Genomic DNA, 20,153 nt, shown 5'->3' on the forward strand with positions numbered 1-20,153 from the left:
TGTCAAAGACTAAATATAAACTCTAATATCAGAAATACCTGTACGTGAATTCTAGCACCTGTACATACCACATAGTAAACCATGGAACAGTTTTTTAACTACTCTGAATCTCAATTTCTTCATTTTAAAAGTAGAGATTAAAAAATATATGTATATATAAAATATATAAACATATACATTTATGTATATTTAAAACATATAAATATATATTTATGTATATTTTAAAATATGATTATATTTTTATATATTCATATTTAATATTATATATATCAGAGCTTTCACAGATTGGAAGTAATTAGTGTAATGTACCTAACACTGTTCAGGAGTAAAGTAGACATTCAATAAATGATCAACCATTATTACTATTCATTGACAGAAGGTCTCAATCTAACGAAAGGAAAAAGGGAATATATAAAAAACACAGAAATAGAATAAGAACAACATACTTCTTTTCCCTTTTAATCAAATATGGGCTAGAATCCCATTAGATTAAAATTACTGACCTTATCATGTTGAGGAATACTGGCAGAAAACTTTACCGTGTGATAGATAAGTAGCCACTTTAGCTGTTGGCTGAATAAAGTCTACACACCATGTAACTAAATATTCGGCCGCAGCCATGGATGCATATGAATCTAGCAGTATTCTTACCAAGAATGGTCACATTCCACTGAAAACCAGGGGTACTTAGGGAGGCACAAGAACCATTTTAATTCACAGAATACAAGAGGCTTATATTTCACCCTGAGGTAAATCAAATCTGGGACTCCTATGAACCTACCTTTCAAGGAAGAATGCCAAATCAAGGGGATGCTTTGGTAACATGAGATAAACCTCTGTTTAATTCCCTGCCTCCACAGAAGTACCACAAATAACATAGCCCCTCTCAAGAAAAAAGCATCAGATTTTGATTCATACTATGAATAATTACAGACTGTCAGGACTCAGGCCCTGAAAGTTATATTTTCCCTACCAGGGAAGAAAAGAAGCTGTTAGAGGGTGCAGTTTTTAACACAGAAATTGTTCTGTGAGCTACTTCTGGCAGAAAAATTTTCTAGCATGAGAAGAAAAAGAGACTCTGTAACTCCTAGCCTAGAACATGAGAATTATCTGTCAGATAAACGGCTTTGTGGAGAATGTTGTAAGGTCAAATACTTTATTCTCAAAAATTAAACAAATCCCCCCCACAACAACTCTAAGTTCAAGTATGTCACTGGTGGACGTGAAATGTAAATATATTTTTGTAGGGAACCCTAACTTGTATCATGGTGAGGTTCCGGGGGGTTCATTAGGATCATTGGAATGATTTGTAAAAACATAAGAAAAGACGCTAGGTCCACATTAGAAAACATCGCTCTTTAGTATGATAGACAGGAAGACAAACACATTAACAATTTTTTCTTTCACTTCCACTATTTGAAAGGTACATAGTCTAAATTTAGGGCAATTGGTTCCCCTTCTATTTTTAAATAATATGTTGAAGCCTTTATTTCTAAATATAAGAGTTTAAGAAATCCCTATATAAGTTGAAAAAATCAATGTACATGCATTGCCTCCTACATTGGACACCCTTCATTTTTGCCTGCCAGCTCCCTTCTCATGAAAGAAGAACCCATCTTTCTCTTTTAAGGAACTACCTTGCCTTCACAGTACACGGGAGTACTTGATGTGCTGGGGTATTGCTATTGAAGTCTTGCTTCTCCCAGGCCCTCACTTTCAGGGGAAAGAACTAGGAAATGTTTATTTTATGTATTTATTTTATACATAAAAATAAAAAATATATATCATATACATATATATATTCCTACACATTTACATCTATAGTTCTATTTCTATATATTGGGAAATACAATTAAAACAAATACCTATAATTCCAATTTGCTACAGGGTCTTTCTGTTTTTCCTGGATATTTTTAACTCTTCAGCAGTGAGCAATCTGCCTTTCATCATCCTTAATATATTTATGTATTTGACCAAAACCCTACATGTAACATAACATCCATCTTTGTTTCTTTTATTTTTTTTTTAAGAATTTATTTATTTATCTGAGAGAGAGAGAGTGAGCACAAGAAGGAAGAGCAGCAGAGGGAGAGGGAGCAACAGACTTTCCACTGAGCAGGGAGCCCAGTGCGAGGCTCAATCCCAAGGCCCGGGGATCAAGAACCAAAGCTGAAGGCAGAAGCTTAATCGACTGAGGCACCAGGTGCCCCCAATCTTTGTTTCTATACGCATGCTATTATGCTCCTGCTTGGGCTCTGACTCCCTTGACTGGGCTACTGTGCCTTCTCACCGTGCTTGGGTTTCAATTCAGTTGCCTTTGTCAGGCTTCCCTCTTCACTTGGGCTCTGACACACTGTGCTAGGATGCCCTTCCACGTATCCTCATTCTGCTCTGACTCACCAAACCAGGCCTTGGTGCCCATCTCACGTAGAAGTTCTCTTCTCTCTGCTTGGGCTCTGAGACTCCACATCTGGTCACCCCTTTTACGCCCTGCATAAATAAATGTCCACCTTAGCCTATTCAGGCTCTGACATCTCTCACTGTGTCACTGATACCTCCAGCCATCTCCCTGGTGCAGATGGCTGTTTGGGTATCTCATCTAATGACTTCAGGACCAATTTTTCTGGAAAAGGGATGGGTAATTAGAGCAAGAAAGAAAGAATCATCTTCATTTATTAGCTAGAATAATTTAATAAGGAGATAATTAAAAATTATAATAATAATGAGACAATTCGTCTACTATCTGGTTACCAAGTTCAATCAGTTATAATTTTCTTTTGGAAGCTCAAATTGTCCTATTTTTGTCCAGTAGAAAACTCTTAAGTTGGCTACTGATTCCTTTGACAAAACACTAGCAATCTTTGAGAGCTTCCTTGCCATCTAGTACGATGGCGCATTTGGGTCTAGAATCAGGCACTTTTCTAAGAAGTTCTTGCTTCTTTTAGTGTGAAATGATATTTTAAGTCCCAAATCAATGAACTCACTGCAACTGTGTTGATCATTGTTTCAATGCCTCTTCAACGGATAGAGCTAGGAAAGAAATGTGTGTATATACATATATATGTATATACAAATATGTACACGCACACAAATATACATATGCACACCACTTTCTGAAAGATAAAATACCCCATAAATTAATATAATTTAAATTCAGTCTTATAGGGGTGTTACCTGATTTCTTCTATATTACATTTATTTCCTTTCTCCTTTCATTACTATCTCCTGCAAACTGAAAATTCAGCTTCTCGGGAACGTGGGATAGAAGAATCTTAGTTTCCATAACATCCTTTACTTTATCCCATATTATATGCACAACAGACTCAAAATAACATTACTAATATCATTACCAAAATAATTAGAGAATGGTCAGTTTATTAGCATATAATTCCTATTCACTGATATTTTTCTTAGTTATACTATAAAATTATTAGATAGTTATTATGTAATATTCTTTTTCTTTTGGGCACCACTCTTAGTTCTATAAGAAAGTATAACTTTTATGTTATTTTTTAAAATTTTAGATCCTTGAGAAAAAGATGTGGACCAAGGATTTTGCAACTGGAAAAACTGATTTTTGATATTTAGGACATGCAAAAAAGCAAGGCAAACTGTTCACGAGCACTTCCAGGAGAACGTACTTGAAAATGAGGTACAGGTGCTTTGGTCAAATTGGTTCCCTACACTTTGCATTGGAAACATGAGTTATTTGGGGGTTCTCCTCCTTTCTTTACAATTGTTATCCCAATTGCTTCTTTTTGCTCTCTTTCACACTGATGTCAATACCATGCAGGTCTGGTGGCTGTTTGGATTTCCTGGAGGTACCTGGTAATGTGGTTTTGTTGTAAATGCTGCCACGGCTTTTGGTTTTCTTAACTATTAATCTGGTGTCTATGTGAGGATTTGGAAACACTCATAAATTATGCTTCTATAGCTACTGCTATTTTTTCTATATATATAATTTAAAGGAACATCCTGGTTACCCAGTAAGTAAGGAAAAGCAGAAGCCGTGTAAGACTAATTAGGAGCCTACTACAATATTCCAGATGAGAGACAATAGTCGGTCAGACTAGTTACTGTGGAGGTAATGAAAAGTGGTCAGATTCTGAATATATTTTAAAGATAGAGCCAAGACAATTTGTTGGTGGACCGAAAGTGAAGTGTGAAGAAAGAGAGGATGACTTTAAAGATTTTAGTCTCAAAAAAAAAAAGATTTTAGTCTCAAAGGATGGATTTGCTATTTCCTAAAGATGAGAAAACATGTGAAGGGTAAGGTTTAAGAGCAAATTCCAGGAGCTTAAATTTGTACATGTTCACTTGAAGGGGCCACTTGAAGAGACAGATAACCAGGTGGAAACACTAAACAGGAAGCTGGATATCTGAGTCTAGAGTTCTGAGGAGAGGGCTAGGTTGGAATCAAACACTTAAAATCCATCAGTGACTAAATGTTTAAAGTCATAAACCTCAATAAGATTAACAAGGGGAAATCCCTGGGTGGCTCAGCGGTTTAGCGCCTGCCTTTGGCCCAGGGCGTGGTCCTGGAGTCCCAGGATCCAGTCCCGAATCGGGCTCCCGGCATGGAGCCTGCCTCTCCCTCTATGTCTCTGCCTCTCTCTCTCTCGATTAAATAAATAATAAATAAATAAACAAACAAACAAATAAATAAAATCGTTAAAAAAAAAAGATTAACAAGGGAATAATTCTGCATTTGAATTCTCAGGAGAAAGGCCTGCTACTGTCAAAAATCAAAGAGACAAGAAAGAACCAAGCAAAAAATACTGAAGTAGAGCAGTCAGTCAAGTAAGAGGAGAATCCAGAGAAAATTCTGCAGCATATTGTTAAATCAAAGGATCCCACTATCCATGACTTGTATAGTCTCCTACAGTGTCTCTGAACTTGGTGAGATGACATGCTTTGGCGAACAGGACATAAGCAAAGGTAACACAAGCAGAGGCTTCAAAAGAATTAATAACTCACGTGAACATTAATTCAAAAATCCTCAAAAGAGGGACACTGGGAGGCTCAGTGGTCGAGCATCTGTCTTTGGCTCAGGGTGTGACCCCGGGGTCTTGGGATGGAGTCCCACATCAGGCTCCCCGCAGGAAGCCTGCTTCTCCCTCTGCCTGTGTCTCTGCCTCTCTCTCCGTATCTCTCATGAATAAATAAATAAAATCTTAAAAAAAAATCCTCAACAAAACAAGCAGAATGAATTCAACAGCATATTAAAAGGATTATCACCATGATCAAGTGATCTTTCGTCCTAAAGGGGGCTGGCCCAGGCTTCCTTACAGGGTAATCACAGGGAAGCAAGAAAGTGAAGTTGAAAGCAGAAGCCTTGAAGCATCTAAGACCAAGTCTTGGGAATCACCTATTGCTTCCATAGTAGTCTATAGGTCAAAACAAGTCAAGAGGCAATTGGACTGCTGGGGATTTACCCCAAAGATACAGATGCAGTGAAACGCCGGGACACCTGCACCCCAATGTTTCTAGCAGCAATGTCCACAATAGCCAAACTGTGGAAGGAGCCTCGGTGTCCATTGAAAGATGAATGGATAAAGAAGATGTGGTTTATGTATACAATGGAATATTACTCAGCCATTAGAAACGACAAATACCCACCATTTGCTTCAACGTGGATGGAACTCGAGGGTATTATGCTGAGTGAAATAAGTCAATTGGAGAAGGACAAACATTATATGGTCTCATTCATTTGGGGAATATAAATAATAGTGAAAGGGAATAGAGGGGAAGGGAGAAGAAATGGGTAAGAAATATCAGAAAGGGAAACAGAATATGGAAGACTCCTAACTCTGGGAAACCAACTAGGGGTGGTGGAAGGGGAGGAGGATGGGGGTGGGGGTGACTGGGTGGCGGGCACTAAAGGGGGCACTTGACGGGATGAGCACTGGGTGTTATTCTGTATGTTGAAAAATTGAACACCAATAAAAAATAAATTTATTATTAAAAAAAAAAAAGAGGCCAGAACAAATTCAAGACGAAATGAAATGAGACCACCTCTTGATGGAATAGTAGCAGTTATATTGTACAGGGTCATGCCACCAGAATGGCTGAACTTCTTCTTCTGGCTATCTTTGTAAATACATAAAATCTTTAAAAAAATAAAATAAAAATCTCTTTATCAATTTGCATTTTTATTCATGTGCCAATGCAAAACTATTTTAACTACCTAGATATTATTACAGTATTATTAAATATCTGTCAGTACAATCCTACCTCATTTTCCTTTAAAAAGTTTTTTTCTCTAGAACTTCTCATTTTCTATATGTTCTTTAAAATTATTCTATTGTTTTAAAGGCAGTTATTTTATTCAGCTTACACTTTGGTTGTAGGAGAATTTGGAAAATTTACTATACCATGTTTTCTATTCAAGAGTATAATTTGTCTTTCTACATATAAGTCTTCTTTTATATACCCTTTGTTATAATGTTAGCATTTTAAGGTTTTCAATTTTTATGGAGCCTTCATATTTCTTGTTAAGTTTATTCTTAGTTTACTTTATTTGTTGCTATTATAAATGATATTTATGTTTTCTAACTGATTATCAGAAAAGAAAGTATTAATTTTATAGCCAGGATGTTGCATAACCTTAAGGCAAGTTACTCATCCTTTGTAAGGCTTAGTTAGCTTCACTAATGAAATTCATTGAGTTCTTGCAAGGAATAAAGGAGTCAACACAAGTAAAGAGCCTAGGAATAAGGCAAAGGTTCAGTAAACATTAGCTATTATTAATATCACATTAATTTGGTAGTTAGTCATCTTACTGAATTGATTCTCTAATTTCTACTAGTTTTTCACTTGATTCTCTTAGGTTTTCCAGATATACAGTATCATCATAATGTTGGTAATTTTGTTAACTTCTTTAATATTTTACAATTTTTTTCTTTTAGAATCGCAATGACTAATAGATTCAAAACAATATTTTTTTAAAGGATTTTATTTATTTATTCATGAGAGAGAGAAAGAGAGGCAGAGACAAAGGCAGAGGGAGAAGCAGGCTTCCTGATGCCAGACTCGATCAAAGGACCCCGGGATCACAACCTGAGCCGAGGGAAGATGCTCAACCACTGAGCCACCAGGCGTCCCCAAAACAATAATTAATAAAAGCAATTTTCTGATGGGTTATCTAATTTCTGACAGGAAACATGATTTGTTTTAAATGTAAATAATTGCTACATTAAAATGCTACAGCATATCTACACCAACCAGTGGTTATAGATATTCCTCAATTTGTGGCAGTCCGTTCTTGACTTTTTCACTATGGAAAATAATATTAAAACAGTCATCTTGGTATATAAATACTTAGGCACATTTTGCATTATTTCACTCAGCAGCTTAAAGTAGAAGTTCTAAGCTCTGGATTCAAATTGCCTTTCAATAAGACTATACTAACCTGCACTCCCATCAGCATTGTTTTTGAATACCTTCTTCACCGCACCTCTACTGCTAATATATTTGAGAAAAGCAAAACGATGATGGTTTTGTCTAGCTATTGTGTAGTTACACTTACACCCAGTGGTGGGGTCTAAATCCTCATCCATCAGGCGGCCCTGGCACTAATCCTGAGCAAGATTCTCCTCAGAGCAAGAACCAGCATTTTTCTAATTACTGATGTTTTGGATGAGAAAATTCTTTGCTTCAGTCTTGCCCACTGAAGAGCGTTTAACAGCATTCCTGGGTCTCTATGCATTTGATGGGAGAAGCACCATTTCTTTAAGCTGTGATAATCAAAATGTGATCACATATCCCCAGGCACAGCCAAATGTCCCCTGGCAAAACTGTCTCCTGCTGGAAACTACTGTGTTAGAAGAATGAAGTTCTAGGCTTCAGATATAAAGCCTAGGATCAGAGGAATATAAGTTCAGATAAACTTTTATATAGGCAGATACCAGTAAGGTAGAGAAATAAAATGTAGAATAAAATACTCACTTTGCTTTATAAGGTGAGTCAGATCCAGTATTTTTTGTTTCCATTAAACTTTCATATTCCTTGGCTCTGAAGAGAGAAAAGTTTATCACTGTTAGTTATTTTGCTGCTAATTTTTATAACAAACTAAAACCCTGACTATGTTTTTCCTATCCCAATATTAGAAACATTAGTGTAACACTTTGATCTCTGAGAATAGTTCTTTGAAATACCATAAATGCTATCAAAAAAGACTAAAAGATAAGTATTTCTTTATAGGATAAAGATGAGCTTCATGAAAACATTTCTCTTTATAGACCTGGTACAAAACGGGGCTTATTTTTCAGAAATGTTAAAATCATGATAATTAAATTGGAAATCCTATAAATAAGTTTCTATAAGATAGTTGAAGCAGCTAAATATCCATATACCTTAAGAGGTATATAATGCAAAACTAAATACAAGAATAGATATTTACCATTAGAAATAATTTAAAAGGCACTGGAAAAAATGAAAAAATAAAATAAAATAAAAAATAAATAAATAAAAGGCACTGGAAATGACTAGATACTCAAAGATTTGTCTTCTTTGTTTTTGTTATTTATATTTGCTAAATACTGAAAGTCTGGAAAAATCGTGAGATAACATTTCTCTGCAACTGTCTAACTAGCTGTAGCTTGCTGAATCAATAGGGATAGGCATCAACGGTTAATCAATCTAACATAGGCGTCACTATAGCAAATTAATTTCTTTCATTTTTAAAGTTTTGCCAGACATAGGATTTTTTGGTGACAATGTGTTTGTTTTTTTTTTTTTAACCAGAAAACTGATTATGTCATCCTACTGTTTTCTAGCCTTTATTATGTTCCAGAGAGAAATAAGCTGGTAATTATATTGAGAATGTTTTCATAGGAAGAGCTGCTTCTCTTTTGCTTGCATTTATTTATTTATTTATTTATTTATTTATTTATTTATTTATTTATTCATTCATTCATTCATTCATTCATTCATGCAAGCAAGCATGAGCTGGGGGAGGGGATGGGAGGCAGAGGAGGAGAAGTAGACTCCCTACTGAGCAGCCCAACATGGGCTTCATCCCAGGACCCTGGGTTCATGACCTGAGCCAAAGGTAGCTGCTTAACCAACTGAGCCACCCAGGTGCCCCTACTTTTGTGGCTTTCAAGATTCTTTGTCCTTGTCTTATAACAGTTTGATTAAAATGTATCATAGTGTGGATCTCTTTCTCCTATTTAGAGTTTTTGTTAAGCTTCTTGGATATGCAGGTTCATATCCTGCATTAAATTGGAATATTTCCACCCATAATTTCCTCAAATATTCTTTCTGTCCTTTTTTCTCTCTACTCTCCTTGTGGGACTCCTTGTGTTGGTGTTGTGTGTATGTGTTCGTCCCACACATCTTTCAAACTCTGTTCATTTTTTTTCATTCTTTCCTCCTTCTGTGCTGTGGAGATAATCTCAACTGACCTAACTTCAAGTTCACTAATTCTTACTTCTACTTGCCCAAATTAGCTTTTGAATTCTTAAGTGAATTTTTCATTTATCACTATATTTTTCAACAAAATTTCGATTCACTCCTCTTTATAATTTTGTGTTAAAATATAACTTAATATAATATCATTATTACTATTCCTCAGTTGGTTAGATATTGTTCTCATGGGTTCTTTAGTTCTCTGGGCATATTTTAACATTTTAATTTAAAGCCTTTGTCTAGTAAGGCCAATGTCTGGGTTTTCCCTAGACACTTTCTATATTATTTTCCTGTGTAAAGGATAACTTTTTGTTTGAACACCTTGTAACTTTCTGTTAACAACTAGACACCTTAAATATTATAATGTGGCAATGCTGAAAATAAAAATCTCCTCCTTTGATTGAGTGTGTTTTGGGGCTTGATGTAATTTTATATATTTGTTTAGTAATCTTTCTGACTACAAGTTTCTATTTTTGGTCACTATGGCCACTGAAGTCTCTGTTCAATTAGCTTAGGGAATAACTTAAACACCAGGAGTGACCAAAAAAAAAAAAAAAAAAAAAAAGTCTTAATCTAGTATTTGTAAATGAGTTGTGTATGTGGCTGAGGCAAACTGACAAAACACTGGAAGTTTACAACTCCTCCTTAGCCTTTGATTCCCACTGCATAGAAGTCTGATGATCAGCCAGAGACAAGACCTTAGGAATTTCTCAGGTCTTTTCTGAACATGCATCCAGCCCTGGATATACATGTGGCTTTCTAAATTTTTCAGAGAATGTGGGAGCTCTTCAATGCTTTTATTACTCAAAGCATTTCAATCTTCAGCCTCCCCCACCCCCTACAAGTTTTTGATTATTGTTTGTTCTGTTTTCCCTTGCTCCAGACTATACTGACTAATACATTTGCCTTTAAATTGGTTTTGACAATTGCCCCCAGGGTGGCCTCCCCAGCTCTGGGAGAATTCTGAGTTAGGTGAAAGAAAGGCAACATCTTTCAGAAAACCATCAAACAGGTCAAAACAACTATACATCCTTGAATGTAAGGTCACATCTGCTCCCTCTAGTACTAGGTACCTGTATCAGGGATGCAGGTGGTTGTCTTCAAAGATGCTGCTGAGCTGGGGAGTGGAAGATGAAATCGGGGTAAAATTAAAATGCCACTAAACACTCTTAATGACATTTTTCTGATTTTTCTTCATTGTGCTTTCTTACCCTGGTAGCAGTAAGTTTTTGATTGTTGAACCTGACAGTTTTTGCCAGTTAAATAGTTGTATTTATAGGCATATGAATTTTGGAGTTCCTTTTTCACTCACATAATTCAAGAATTTTTTTTTAATTCAAGACTCTTTAACTTATTTTTTATCAGTACAATACATATATTTAGCATTATTTCTGCCATTTTATTTTTTGAACCAACTTTACTGAGATATAATTCAACACCATATAATTGACCCATGTAAATGTACAATACAATTCAATGTTTTTTAATATATTCACAAGGTTGTGCAGTCATCATCAAACTCTAACTTTGGAACATTTTTATACTCCCTAAATAAAATGCAGTAAATGTTAGCAACCAATTCTCATTTCTTCCCTCCTGCTCCCATTCCTAAACACCGTTAATCATTCTGTAACTAGGAATTTTCCTATCCTGGACATTTCATATAAATGGAATCATATGATACATGGCCTTTTTTGACTGGTTTCTTTCACTTAGCATAATGTTTTCAAAGTTCATCCACATCGTAGCATGTGTTGGTACTTCATCTTTTTATTCCTAAATACTATTTCATTGTAATGGGTATGCACATTTTACTTAACCATTCAACAGATGATGAACATTTGGGTTGTTTCACTTTTTGGCTCTTTTCAATAATGCTGCTATGAACATATGTATACAAGTTTTATTTTATCATACATTTTCAGTTCTCTTGCATATAGATCTATGAGTGGAATACTAAGTCACATAGTAATTCTAAGTTTAACTTTTCAGGAACTAAGAAATTATTTACCAAAGTAGATAGACCATTTTATGTTCCCATCAATAAGGTATGAAGATTCTAACTTATCCACATCTTTGTTTTCTTTATTTTATTAAATATAGCCATTTTAGTTGGTGTGAAGTAGAATTCATTACAAATTTGATTTGCATTTCCTTGATAACTAATGATATTGGGCCTTTTTGTAATCACATTGGTCATTTGTATATCTTGCTGAAGAAATATCTACTCAGATCCCTTGCCCATTTATTATTGGGCCCATTTGTCTTTTTATTAGTAAGCTATAAGAGGTCTTTATATATTCTGGCTGTATGTCCCAGCAATAAGATTTGCAAATATCTTTGTTCATGCTCTAAGGTTTTAGTTAATACCTAATCAAATTCCAAAAGTTTTCCTCAATAATATCACTCTGCTAAGCAAAGTTTTTCTCATGAATGGATGTATTGCCTTTACTAAATCCATTGAGAGAATCAGGATTTTTGTCTCCTTATTCTACTAATATGGTGAATTATACTGATTTGTTTTTAAATATTCAATAAACCTAGCACTCAAATAAACCTAAACTGGAATTTTTTTCAAGGCTATGAGCTATGTTAGCGACAAATTATGGTCACTGTTTATCAGTCTATTTATAAATAAATAGACATTTATTTATGTCTATATAGCCAATATGTAATGTATATATTTATATACTTTAAATGTGTGTGTATATACATATATATGTGTATATATACACATTAAAAATATTCCCAGTGTCAATCTAAACTGTTATATACCATTTAATATACTTGATCTGGTCCTTGTAATAAAGTTATGGGCTAATTCACCATTTTATAGATGAGGAAACAGGCATTGAGAAGAAGCTTCTTCAAGGCAATATACATGGATGGATTCAAAACCAAGGTATTTAGAGCCAAAGTCTAATAAAAAAAAAAAAATCTGACCTGTTTTGGGAAAAAAGAAGGAAGATTAAAGAAAGGAAGAAAAACAGGGCTCTTTTGCCAGAAAAAGATATTTTATATGCTACACTAAAAGGACTGATAATATACTGGACTCCGACTTTTAACAGAATTGCATCAAACCTGTATCTAAATTGTCTAATGACACATTTCTCTTTTAAATTCTTGTTTAACTAAATATTCTCTCAACATACACAGAAGCTTCACTACTTGGTCACCAGCATTAATTAGAAAGGAAAACTTGGGGGTCAAAAATTATCTTTCAACACAGAACTTGTTTTTGTTTTTGGTAACATAATTAGAATAAGACAAAGATATAGCATTATACTGGAGAGTCTGGCAAGGAGGAAAGGCAAGGAAAATGGATAGCCTCTTCTGCGTTGATCATCGTTAACTGTTACTTTTAAAATTACTCTCACTAAATGAAGAACAAAGTGTCATAGAACATGGAGATTAGAGACAGAACTTGAATTTGACTCTACCACTTAATAGCTATTAAGCCTTAGGTTACTTCATTGAGCTGCAGTTTTGTCATATCTAAAATAAGGATAATATTGACCTCCCAGAATTACTGCAAGGAATCAGTTGGAAAATGGTAGAAATATATGTTGCCTAGGAAAAAAATAAAATAAGTCAGTTCTCTTTGGTCTTGAAATCTTTTAAAGGCTCAGACAAATAACATGTATATTCACATGTAAATATGCCAATATCAGAGACAATTATAACTGATTTCTTCATTGTTCACATTTCTTATTGAAGTATCTACTTTCTATCATATTCTAAATTTCCCCCTACAATACATTTATGACTTTACAAGTCGATTATTTTTAAATATTACTTTTTTGCACACACTTCAAGATAGCTTCATTATGCATGGATTTAGCCATGAAAAGGACTACTCAGCAATTTAAAACTAGTAGAAAGTTCATCAAAACTATACTTGAGACACAAAGATTTGTCTTTCTCCTTGTAATAGTTCAAGGTCAGAGCTACTAATTCGGTTTTTTTCTTTTCCTTTCCAAAAGTAAATCTCCAGTTCAACTTAACTTAAAGCTAGCTGTTTCTTCTAAGAAACAAAAATGACCAAACACACTCCAAATGAAATTATTCAATGTCCTATCTCTATTACTGGATATTTGGGGAGCAGATAATATACTACTTTGAATATTCATAATATATGCCACGGGTTCACAAGTTAAATATCAGTCTGAAATGTCTTTCAGAATGAGGGATAAAGGTCTGTTTATAACTTAAGTGTTATCTTAGACTATTGCTACAGAAACATACAAATTACATACTATGATAGAAATACAGTTTTGCTTAGATGTAAGGGGCTGGAAAGATGGTGGAGTAGAAGGATGCTAAACTCACCTCCTCCCACAGATACAACTAGAGAACACTCACATCAGCATATAAAGCCCAGAAAACCACCTGAAGACTAGCAGAACAAACCCTACAACTAAAAGTAGAGAAGAGGTCACACCAAAGAGGGTAGGAGGTTGTGGAGATGTGGGGAACTAAAACGGCAATTGGCATCCTTGGTCAGGGTTGGATAAGGATGAGAAACAGATTATCACACTAGGAAGCTTGCATAGGGAAGATGAATACACAAAATATTTGGATTTGAAAGCAAGACAGGCTGAATTTCCTGAGTTCTCACAATCAGTGGGGCTTAAAGCCTAGAATTTTAAATATCAGTGGGCCTGGCTCTAAGAGAGCCCAGAGGGCATTAGAGAGTGTAATTCCTGCCCTTAAAGAGACAGGACAATAAACAACCTGTGGATATCCAGCATAGAAGTAGCACTTTAAAAAACACGTGTGACATATGGAAGGGAGAGTTATTTACTCATCTCAGAGGTGCTGGTGTCCTGAAGAGGCAGGGATGGCAGAGAGATGTCTCCAGGAACAAAGGAGATTTCAGGTTTATCTTCCTCTCCTTCTCCTTCAGCATAAACACAAGGCAACCTACTGGAGCCAGTAGAGCCTTGACACTTGTAACATCATTTGCTTACAATAAGCCCCATTCCCTCTGTACTTCCAAGGATCTGCCCTTTCTAGTCACACCTGCCTCAGTCCCTGGAGTTATGGATACCCTCCCTCAAAAAGCTGCATAAACATTGCCAATATACCATCTTCCAACCTGTGTACTTTGTGGGGTTGTGGTCCCACCTTCAAGGGCCAGTCACCTCCTAGGAGGACATGCCCACATTGTTAAGACTGCATTTCCAGTCAGCATGCTTTGTGGAGCAACCCCAGCCAGTCCTGGTCTCCATAGAGGCTGTGCATCCCCTGTGGAAGAGGATCAGAGCTACCTTGTGAAAAGTGTGTGCCCTAGCCACTACTTTCAAGAGCAGGAGACGTAGCTGACTTTCCTCACAAAAACAGACAGGGCAGCCCTGGTGGCACAGTGGTTTAGTGCTGCCTTCAGCCCAGGGTGTAATCCTGGAGACCCAGGATTGAGTCCCACGTCAGACTCCCTGAATGGAGCCTGCTTCTCCCTCTGCCTGTGTCTCTGCCTCCCCACCCCACCCCCCCCAAATAAATAAATAAATAAAATCCTTAAAAAAAAAAAAACAGACAAAAATTAAGAGACAGAGGACTATGTCCCAGATGAAAGAAGACAAAACCACAGCTACAGACTTAAACAAAATAGATATAAGTAATATGCCTGATAGACAATTTAAAGTAATAGTCAATAATAAAATACTCACTGGACTTGAGAAAAGAGTGAAGGACATCAGTGAGACCCTTAAAGAGATGAAAAAGAGCCAACCAGAGATGAACAACACAATGAAAGAAATTAAAAATACACTAGATAGAATAAATAGCAGGATAGAGGAAGCAGAGAAGTGAATTTGACCTGGAAGACAGAGGAATGGTGAATAATCAAGCTAACGGGTGAGAGAGAAAAAAGTTATCCAAAATAAGAAGAGACTTAGGAAACTCACTGACTCCATCAAGCATAATAGTATTTATATTATAGAGGTCTTGGAAGAAGAGAGAGAGACAGGGACATAAAATTTGTATGAGGAATAGCTGAAAACTTCCCTAAACTGGGGAAGGAAACATATCCAGATCCAGGGGGCACAGAGATCCCCCAACAAAATCAACCCAAGGAGGCCAACAACAAAACACATAGTAATTAAAATGGAAAGAAGTAGTGATAAAGAAAAAAAATTTAAAAGCAGCAAGAAAAGGTTATATACAAGGGAAACCCCATAAGGCTATCAGCAGATTTTTATTTTTTAAATAAATTTATTTTTTATTGCTGTTCAATTTACCAACATACAGAATAACACCCAGTGCTCATCCCGTCAAGTGCCCCCTCAGTGCCCGCCACCCATTCACCCCCACCCCCCGCCCTCCTCCCCTTCCACCACCCCTAGTTCGTTTCCCAGAGTTAGGAGTCTTTATGTTCTGTCTCCCTTTCTGATATTTCCCACACATTTTTCAACAGAAACTTTACAAGTTGCAAGTGGGTAACATTATATATTCAGAGTGCTGAAAGAGAAAGATCTGCAGCTAAGAATACTCTATCCAGCAAGACTACCATTCAGAATAGGAGGAGTGATAGTTTCTTACATTAAAAAAAAAAAGGGGGGGTCGGAGGGGCAAGATGGCGGAAGAGCAGGGTCCCCGAGTCACCTGTCCCCACCAAATTACCTAGATAACCTTCAAACCATCCTGAAAATCTACGAATTCAGCCTGAGATGTAAAGAGAGACCAGCTGGACTGCTACAGTGAGAAGAGTTCGCGCTTCTATCAAGGTAGGAAGACGGGGGAAAAGAAATAAAGAAACAAAAGGCCTCCGAGGGGGAGGGGCCCCGCGAGGAGCCGGGCTGAGGCCGGGGCGAGTGTCCCCAGGACAGGAGAGCCCCGTCCCGGAGAAGCAGGAGCTGCACCAACCTTCCCGGGCGGAAAGGGGCTCGCAGGGAGTTGGAGCAGGACCCAGGAGGGCGGGGATGCCCTCGGGCTCCCGGGGACACTAACAGACACCTGCGCCCCGGGAGAGTGCGCCGAGCTCCCTAAGGGCTGCAGCGCGCACGGCGGGACCGGAGCAGCTCGGAGGGGCTCGGGAGCGGCTCCAGGGAGGGGGCTGCGGGGCGGGAGCGCGAATCCACCAGCGCAGGCCCCGGAGCACAGGGCGCCGGGACACAGCCCAGGATCCGGCCTCCCCCCGGGACAGGCAGAGGCCGGGAGGGCCCAGGACAGCGAGGACGCTCCTGCCCCGAGCTGACCAGATCAGCGGCCCCGCCCCGGAGCCTCCAGGCCCTGCGGACGGAGAACCGAGAGCCCCGAGCCCCGTAGTTCCTGCGGAGGCTGAATCCAGGCTTCCAGAGTTGCCATAGCCACTGGAGCTGTTCCTCCTGGGGCCCGACGGGGTAAACAACCCCCGCTGAGCCCTGCAGCAGGCAGGGGCAGAGCAGCTCCCCCAAGTGCTAACACCTGAAAATGAGCGCAACAGGCCCCTCCCCCAGAAGACCAGCTAGACGGACCAGTGATACTCCCCCGTGTTCCAATACAACTTGTTTTTGGCCACTCTGCACTGAGCAAACTGACTAGAAGGAAAACCTCACTTCAAAAGAAAGAATCAGAAACAGCCCTCTCTCCCACAGAGTTACAAAATCTGGATTACACTTCAATGTCAGAAAGCCAATTCAGAAGCACCATTATACAGCTACTGGTGGCTCTAGAAAAAAGCATTAAGGCCTCACGAGACTTCATGACTGCAGAATTTAGATCCAATCAGGCAGAAATTAAAAATCAATTGAATGAGATGCAATCCAAACTAGAAGTCCTAACGACGAGGGTTAACGAGGTGGAAGAACGAGTGAGTGACATAGAAGACAAGTTAATGGCAAAGAGGGAAACTGAGGAAAAACGAGATAAACAATTAAAGAACCATGAAGACAGATTAAGGCAAATAAATGACACTCTAAGGAAGAAAAACCTACGTTTAATTGGGGTTCCCGAGGGCGCCGAAAGGGACAGAGGGCCAGAATATGTATTTGAACAAATCCTAGCTGAAAACTTTCCCAATCTGGGAAGGGAAACAGGCATTCAGATCCAGGAAATACAGAGATCCCCCCCTAAAATCAATAAAAACCGTTCAACACCTCGACATCTAATAGTGAAGCTTGCAAATTCCAAAGATAAAGAGAAGATCCTTAAAGCAGCAAGAGACAAGAAGTCCCTGACTTTCATGGGGAGGAATATTAGGGTAACAGCAGACCTCTCCACAGAGACGTGGCAGGCCAGAAAGGGCTGGCAGGATGTATTCAGGGTCCTAAATGAGAAGAACATGCAACCAAGAATACTTTATCCAGCAAGGCTCTCATTCAGAATGGAAGGAGAGATAAAGAGCTTCCAAGACAGGCAGGAACTGAAAGAATATGTGACCTCCAAACCAGCTCTGCAAGAAATTTTAAGGGGGACTCTTAAAACTCCCCTTTAAGAAGAAGTTCAGTGGAACAATCCACAAAAACAAGGACTAAATAGATATCATGATGACACTAAACTCATATCTGTCAATAGTAACTCTGAACGTGAATGGGCTTAATGACCCCATCAAAAGGCGCAGGGTTTCAGACTGAATAAAAAAACAGGACCCATCTATTTGCTGTCTACAAGAGACTCATTTTAGACAGAAAGACACCTACAACCTGAAAATAAAAGGTTGGAGAACCATTTACCATTCAAATGGTTCTCAAAATATATCCTAAAAACTATAGAACACTTCTGAAAGAAATTGAGGAAGACACAAAGAGATGGAAAAATATTCCACGCTCATGGATTGGCAGAATTAATATTGTGAAAATGTCAATTTTACCCAGGGCAATTTACACGTATAATGCAATCCCTATCAAAATACCATGGACTTTCTTCAGAGACTTAGAACAAGTTATTTTAAGATTTGTGTGGAATCAGAAAAGACCCCAAACAGCCAGGGGAATTTTAAAAAAGAAAACCATATCTGGGGGCATCACAATGCCAGATTTCAGGTTGTTCTACAAAGCTGTGTTCATCAAGACAGTGTGGTACTGGCACAAAAACTGACACATAGATCAATGGAACAGAATAGAGAACCCAGAAGTGGACCCTGAACTTTATGGTCAACTAATGTACGATAAAGGAGGAAAGACGATCCACTGGAAGAAAGACAGTCTCTTCAATAAATGGTGCTGGGAAAATTGGACATCCACATGCAGAAGAATGAAACTGGACCACTCTCTTGCACCAGACACAAAGATAAACTCAAAATAGATGAAAGATCTAAATGTGAGACAAGATTCCATCAAAATCCCAGAGGAGAACTCAGGCAACACCCTTTTTGAACTTGGCCACAGTAACCGGAGAAGGACAAACAGTGTATGTTCTCATTCATTTGGGGAATATGAATAATAGCGAAAGGGAATATAAGGGAAGGGAGAAGAAATGTGTGAGAAATATCAGAAAGGGAGACAGAACATAAAGACTTCTAACTCTGGGAAATGAACTAGGGGTGGTGGAGGGGGAGGAGGGCGGGGGGTGGGGGTGAATGGGTGACGGGCACTGAGGGGGACACTTGACGGGATGAGCACTGGGTGTTATTCTGTATGTTGGTAAATTGAACACCAATAAAAATTAATTTATATATAAAAAAAATAAATAAAATCTTTAAAAAATTAAAAAAATAAATAAATAAATAAATTTAAAAAAAAGAAGAAGAAAACCAAACCTAAAGGAGTTCATGATCACTTAATCAGGCCAGAAGAAATATTAAAGAGGACATCTTAAGAGGAAAGGAAAGACTATAAGTAAAAATATGAAAAGTAGGAAACAAAAAAGCAGTAAAAGTAAGTATATCTGAAAATATTAGTCAAAGGATTCACAACATTCACAAATAAGTAAAATATGACACCATAGACCTAAAACATTGAGGGACAGGAGAAAAAATGAGTTCAAGTATAAGGGACCATCAGCTTAATAGAGTTTGCTATATATAGTATATGCTATATACAAACAAAATGGTAACCACAAATCAAAAACCATAATCATATGCACAGAACAAAGGGAGAGAAATCCAAATACATCAGAAAAAAAAAAAGCCAGCAAACCATGAAAGAGAAGAAAAGAAGGATCAGAGAAAAACTACAAAAACAACCACAAAATAAGTTTTTAAAAATGGCAATAAATATATATGTGTCCATAATTCCTTTGAATGTAAATGGATTAAATGCCAATCAAAAGACATAATAATGACAGAGTGGATACCAAAACAAGACCCATTTATATGCTGTCTATTCATTTCAACTTAAAGACATCTGGAAAAAAAAAAAAAAAAGGGATCCCTGGGTGGCTCAGAGGTGCCTTTGGCCCAGGGCACAATCCTGGAGTCTCAGGATTGAGTCCTACATCGGGCTCCTAGATGGAGCCTACTTCTCCCTCCTCCTGTGTCTCTGCCCCTATCTCTCTCTCTCTCTCTCTCTCTCTCTCTCTCTCTCTCTCTCATGAATAAATAAATAAATAAATCTTAAAAAAAATAAAGACATCTGGACATTAAAAGTTAGGGGATGGAGAAACTTATCAAGCACATGACATTAAAAGAAAGCCAATACTTACACTGGACAAAATTGACTTTAAAACAAAGAGTGTAAAAAAAACAAAAAACAAAGAGTGTAGAGTTGAGGGCCCATCTCTGGGTTCTCTATTCTGTTCCATTGATCTATGTGTCTGTTTTTATGCCAGGACCACACTGTCTTGATGATCAGAGCTTTGTAGTACAGCTTGAAATCTGGCATTGT

At 37.6% G+C, this 20,153-nt stretch overlaps 1 protein-coding gene across 7 annotated transcripts in view; it reads right to left on the minus strand.

Moving 5' to 3' along the window:
- The window catches only part of SCAPER (S-phase cyclin A associated protein in the ER), a 433,964-nt gene that overhangs the window by 214,765 nt on the left and 199,046 nt on the right, over positions 1-20,153 (minus strand). For all 7 annotated transcript variants that reach the window (XM_055319784.1, XM_055319782.1, XM_055319779.1 and 4 more), the window contains one exon: positions 7,948-8,013. In XM_055319784.1, coding sequence (XP_055175759.1) covers positions 7,948-8,013 — 66 coding nt within the window. The remainder of the gene's footprint in view (positions 1-7,947; positions 8,014-20,153) is intronic.

Source organism: Nyctereutes procyonoides, unplaced genomic scaffold (assembly GCF_905146905.1).
Source record: "Nyctereutes procyonoides isolate TBG_1078 unplaced genomic scaffold, NYPRO_anot_genome, whole genome shotgun sequence".
Lineage (NCBI taxonomy): Eukaryota > Metazoa > Chordata > Mammalia > Carnivora > Canidae > Nyctereutes > Nyctereutes procyonoides.